This window comes from Cololabis saira, chromosome 3 (genome assembly GCF_033807715.1).
Source record: "Cololabis saira isolate AMF1-May2022 chromosome 3, fColSai1.1, whole genome shotgun sequence".
NCBI lineage: Eukaryota > Metazoa > Chordata > Actinopteri > Beloniformes > Belonidae > Cololabis > Cololabis saira.
The window spans coordinates 50,589,681-50,595,445 of record NC_084589.1 but is presented as its reverse complement, the minus strand read 5'-3'; the positions used below and the strand labels follow the sequence as shown (position 1 = coordinate 50,595,445).

General features: G+C 37.6%; 1 protein-coding gene across 2 annotated transcripts in view; it reads left to right on the top strand.

Annotated features, from left to right (window-relative positions):
- Positions 1–4,574, top strand: part of LOC133440477 (copine-4) — a 126,195-nt gene extending 121,621 nt beyond the window's left edge. For both annotated transcript variants that reach the window (XM_061717731.1, XM_061717730.1), the window contains exon 16: positions 4,180–4,574. In XM_061717731.1, the coding sequence (XP_061573715.1) occupies positions 4,180–4,311 (132 nt within the window). In that variant the 3' untranslated portion in view covers positions 4,312–4,574. The remainder of the gene's footprint in view (positions 1–4,179) is intronic.
- Positions 4,575–5,765: the final 1,191 nt, after the last annotated feature.

The window sequence follows — 5,765 nt, the reverse complement described above, 5'->3', positions numbered from 1 at the left end:
GAACAATTAACACATTGACCTGTCTGCAATTACTCGAGTGGATATAAAAGCAAAGTGGTGCAGAAATACCGTTAACAACAATGGCAGCTTTGGCAGTGTTAGAAGATATCGCAAATGGCGCAGTAAGAAGAGAAAGAATATTTAGCCGGTTTTCCTAATGTAATCGGAGCTATCGACTGCACACACATTGCTATAAAAGCACCATCACTGGATGAATATGTGTACGTTAACAGGAAGCATTTTCATTCCATTAATGTACAGATTATATGATTAATTTATGTTATTTGTGAAGTTATTTCTTGGAAAAAGGGGCAGATCAGATAAGATTCTTCTTCTTTCTGCTTGCTTTTCATTCACGAGTTAAGAACATTTGTATTTGTATTGAATTATTTTGAATGAAATAAAGAATATTAAAAAAAAATAAAAAAATATGTCACAGGTGTCAAACTGAATCCCAGAAGGACCGGTGTCCTGCATGTTTTATGTTTCACTGCTTTAACACACCTGATTCTAATTAACAGTCGTCACCAGCTTGTCATCAAAGTCTGGATAGTTCTGTTGATGACACAGCTCCTTGTATCATGGTGCAATTAAACAGGGAAACCGGCCCTCGAGGGCTTATTTAAACACATTTGCATATTTAAATGGAGGCGTGGACAGGGAGGAGTCTGGTACTCCTACATGTGCGCTCAATTCCACGTTGATTGGGATGTACAAAGGAAATGTGCTTGGATTCATGCCTACGCACAGTTTCATGCATCTGGATTTTTTTGTGCGTAGGACATTTTCTGGATTTAAGCGTAAGCCATGTTTCAGTAGGAAATACACGCAAGTCTTTGTACATGAGGCCCCTGGTCTTTTAGAATGTCATTGTGCTTTTTTGCTAATTTAGCTTTTTTTTATTTTATTTTTTTATTTCTCTTTTATTTCTATTTTCTATTTTTCTTTTTTTCTAATCTTTATTGTTAGGGCTTTGAGACTTGTTCTTCAGGTGAAAAAGCGCTCTATAAATACAATTTATTATTATTATTATTATTATTATAAATCATAAAGATTGTGCACTTGGTGACAAGTTTTTGATATTTGGCATGGTGTTAGGTATGGAGATAAGGTTTCCTGTAAGGGAAACTGTAAATGCTACTGAGCTGGACTCCGCTGTACCACATTTTGCAAGTGTGAGGGCGGCTGCACTAATGATGAAGAGTGAAGTAGATATGATTTCATACTCTGGGCCCAATAAGCGAGGCAATAGAGGCAGCATTGTAGGTGTTAATTTAGTTTAAATATGCACAGCTGGTGTTTTTTGTGTGTGTTATTTTAATAAAATCCTATTCTTTCACTGTGACTTAGTTCTGAGGTTCGGTTCATCTTAAGCCTGAATGAAGCCACTGTTCTCACCCAATGAGATTGACACTACAGTGATAGTGAGCTGTCCAATAAACAGAAAATTGCATTCCTTGGGGGTGAAAATATGGGTCTAGAGCCCTCTATAATCTTTCTATGTGACTTAATTCTAGAGATATGGAGATTATTGTGCAAAAAATGATCTTGAAAATTAAATTTGACTTTCAACAGGACCTTGACATAAGTAATTTGTTGAATTGAATTCCTATCACCAAAAAAGTAGAGAAAGTGAAAATATACAACAATCTAGGACTAAGAGAAGCTGAGATATGACCTTTGGTCTTTTCGGCAGGAGCCATTTTTTTTAATTTTCTGCAAACCGACCACTAGGTCTTGTTTGCAGTGGTTTTTGAAAACCTTATCTCCATACCTAACACCATGCCAAATATCAAAAACTTGTCACCAAGTGCACGATTTTCATGAATTCCCTCCCAGCTACATGTAAGAAGCTAGGGCAGGAAAGGAAGGATGTGGCCACTTCATCTCCATGCTGCAGGGAGGAAAGGAGGTTTCTTACTAACATTCATTATTTATGAAACATCATGAAGAACAGAACAAACAGAGCTGATTACCGGGAACCAACCAATAAATGATTTATGAATTGTCAGATGCTCAAATTTAATGAACTTGTTGATTTCAAAATATCACTGTTGGTGTAAAAGGCTTATAATAATCTGTGGCGACACTGTATCCAGAAGCTGCTTCAGCAAAGACAGAGTGGATATGAACTGAGAGGAAGCTGTATGTTCACAAAAACAAAGAACAGAACAGATGGTCAAACATGGACGTGTTTCAGTTTATGGGGTTAATCTGTGGAATGTTTTGGAAATGGAAATTAAAGAATGCAGTACATACCAAATATTTAAAAAAATATTGAAGAACAAGATGCTCATTAAGTATGATCGTATTAAATGAGCGTTTATGTAAGTGTCAGAATTTAAATAGATAAAAAGTCGAAATGTCGAGAAAAAAGTCTCAATTTAGTGAATAAAGTTGAAATGTTGATAAAAAAGGCCAAATTTCGACTTTATTCATGAAATTTTCGACTTTTTTCCTGAAATTGTATTTCAACATTAATCTCGACATTTCTACTTTTTTCTCGAAAATGTATTTCAACATTATTGTTGACATTTTGATTTTTTTCACGAAATTGTATTTCAACATTTGACATTTCGACTTTTTTCTCGAAGTGCACAATAAAAAAAAATCTTCCCCTCTCAAATATATTTTCTCCTGCATGGCCCTAATACTATTCCATAGATTTCTTAGGGATAAAATAAGCTTAGTCTTCTTTCTGTTCCCTTTCATTCAAGGAAAGAGATTTTTTGTAATTATATTGAACTGTATTGTTTTTCTTTTAATGAATGAAATAAAGAATAAAATAAAAAATACAAAAATAAATAAAAATTAAAACGGCAAGAAGCTGTTAGATACCTAAATCATCATAACATAAATGAATAACTTAGGAAAGACACAGAGACTGTGGAATGATTTTCAAGGCGCTTCTGCAGAAGCTTGGAGAGAAGTCTGAGGAGCTTCAGGGCAACACGGCCCTCCTCTTAGAGCTCGTCAGGCCTTCTCACAAATTCTCCCTGCAGGCTGGCGCTTTTTATTCAGCAAGCCGGTGACAGGAAAGACCATATTTGGTAAACTGACTGTCAATGTATAGATAATGGACAATGAACAGATGGTCACACACATGTGACTTTTCAGTTAAAGAGGCTTGGTATGAAGAAACAAACAGACATCCTTAAAACACAAAGGGTCAAGGGGTCAACTAAAAACAGGACCTCTGTTGAAGGTTTTGAACAGATGGTTCAAACTGACAATGGGGTATTTGTGGGACAGCCCAAAACCCTGACGGAACACAGGAAGGGCTGCCCTCATCTGTTAACATGTGATGGGGGTCTTGTAACAGATGCACCTAAAGACAATGGTTCATTGACCAACCAGGAAGTCAGCAGGCCAACCTTCAGTTTTAACCTCCAAAGCATGTCATGAGGATAAACAGGCAGTTTTCTAATTCTGATTTTGATTCTTCACAGTTTCATAAGGACAAACTTGTTCAAATCTTTGATTAATCTGACAAAGCGATGAACGGGCCCTCACGCGTGCAATTTTCCCCAATAAAAAGGCCAAGTACTCAAAACTAATGACACCACCCACAAGTCTTTATGTCAAACCATTCAAAAGTTATGGCCGAAAATAGGAACTATCAAATCAGATGAAGGGGGGCGCGCTTTTTGGCGTCTATCGTCGCCACGGTAACGCTTTTGACTGAGAAAAGTAATGCGCGTTGTCGCAGGATGGAGACGCACATTTTGATGTATAACACGCCTGGGTGCACGTTACGGTTCAGGCCGTATTAATGGCCGAAGAAATTGCATAAATTGCGCCAAAATTATGCGATTAATTCAAAATGGCTGACTTCCTGTTCAGGTTCAGCCATGGCACCAAGAGACTTTTCTTTAAGTTGCGACATGATACAGGTGTGTAGTGATTTTCGTGCATGTACGTCAAACCGTATTGTGGGGCTTGAGGCACAAAGTTTTCTAGGGGGCAATCTTTAATGCAATCCATTAAATATAAAATTTTTCGCCAGGCCTGGCTTGGTGCAAAATTTGGTGACTTTTGGGGCATTTCAAAATTCCTACAGAAACAATAGGGCCTTCGCACTGTCAGTGCTCAGGCCCTAATAATGAATTGAATGAGTTTGCTGTGCACCATTTTGCTGTCAGAGATTTTCACAGCCTGTTTCCTGTGTCTCCTCCCCAGGCCTCTCCGGCGGCTCTGGCGAAGAGCGTGCTAGCAGAAGTGCCCAACCAGGTGGTTGACTACTACAACAGCAAGGGCATCAAGCCCAAAGTGCCCAGCGCCTACCAGTCTTCCCGGCCGTTCGGCCCCTGAGCCCCCACGGCCGCCTCTCATGGACTGAGCCAAATGTTTACCGTCTCTCGTTCTTTGTTTATGCGGATGCTGAAGGTGCTACACACAGTTTTACTGCAGAAAACGTCTCACTCAGACCTTCAAGATGGAGCTTCTCAGACTTTAGATGGAGGCCTTCCTGGGTCCACGTGGTCATGAGGGACCAAGGCATCGTTTTATCTTATTTTATCCAAAACAATCACGTCAGGTCTCCTTTTTACGGAAGAGTATTAGGGTAAATATGAGAGGGAAAGATTTTTTTTTTATTGTGCACTTCGAAATGTCGAGAAAAAAGTCGAAATGTCGAGATTAATGTTGAAATACAATTTTGAGAAAAAAGTTGAGATGTTGAGAAAAAAGTCGAAATGTCGAGAATAATGTTGAAATGTTGAGAAAAAAGGCACATTTTTAACTTTGTTCACCAAATTTCGACTTTATTCTTGAAATTGTATTTCATTTGAAATTGCATTTTCTCTCCTGCATGGTCCAAATACCCTTCCGTAAAAAAATCTGAGCGTTTAAGTTACCAAGAATAAGACTTGAGAGATGATCCAGATTTCAGTAGATTTAATTAAACAGTTGCATGTAAACGGGTCAAAACCTTACGGAAGAGTATTAGGGCCAGGCGAGAAAAAGCTGAAATGTCGAGATTAATGTTGAAATACAATTTCAAGAATAAAGTCGAAATTTCAAGAACAAAGTCGAAATTTCAAGAATAAAGTTGAAATACAATTTTGTGAATAAAGTTGAAATTTCAAGAATAAAGTTGAAATACAATTTTGTGAATAAAGTTGAAATTTCAAGAATAAAGTTGAAATACAATTTCGTGAATAAAGTGGAAATGTCTCCTCTGACTAACTAACTAACTTACATCCCTAGAGTGGAACGTTAAGGGTACGTTTCTGAAGTTATACAACTGCATATGTGTGATATGTGTTTCAAATCAATATTGTAAAGCCAATTCTCAACATTTTAACTTTATTCACAAAATGTTGACATTTTTCTCAACATTTCGACTTTTTTCTCATAATTGTACTTCAACATTATTCTCGACATTTCAACTTTTTTCTCAACATTTCAACTTTTTTCTCGAAGTGCATAATGGAAAAAGAATCTTCCTCCTCTAAAATATTATTTTTATTTTTCTCCTGCCTGGCCCTAATACTCTTCCGTAGCTTTTTCTACAACTTACCGGCAGTTGAAGTTTTTCTTTCTCACCACGAACGAAAGTTCAAGAAAATGTAGCTCGGGGAAGTAAAACCTTCTGGCACGAGTGAAACGATAAGCCGAGCGTTCATTTTCAGCGCTGCGCGTAGAGACGGGGCTGATATTTTTATGAAACTGGTCTCAAATGTCTTGAAGACTCTTCGCATCTTCATCATTTTGCGTCTTTGCCGATGTACAATTATCCCACGTTTCTTAAATGTGTACCCCTC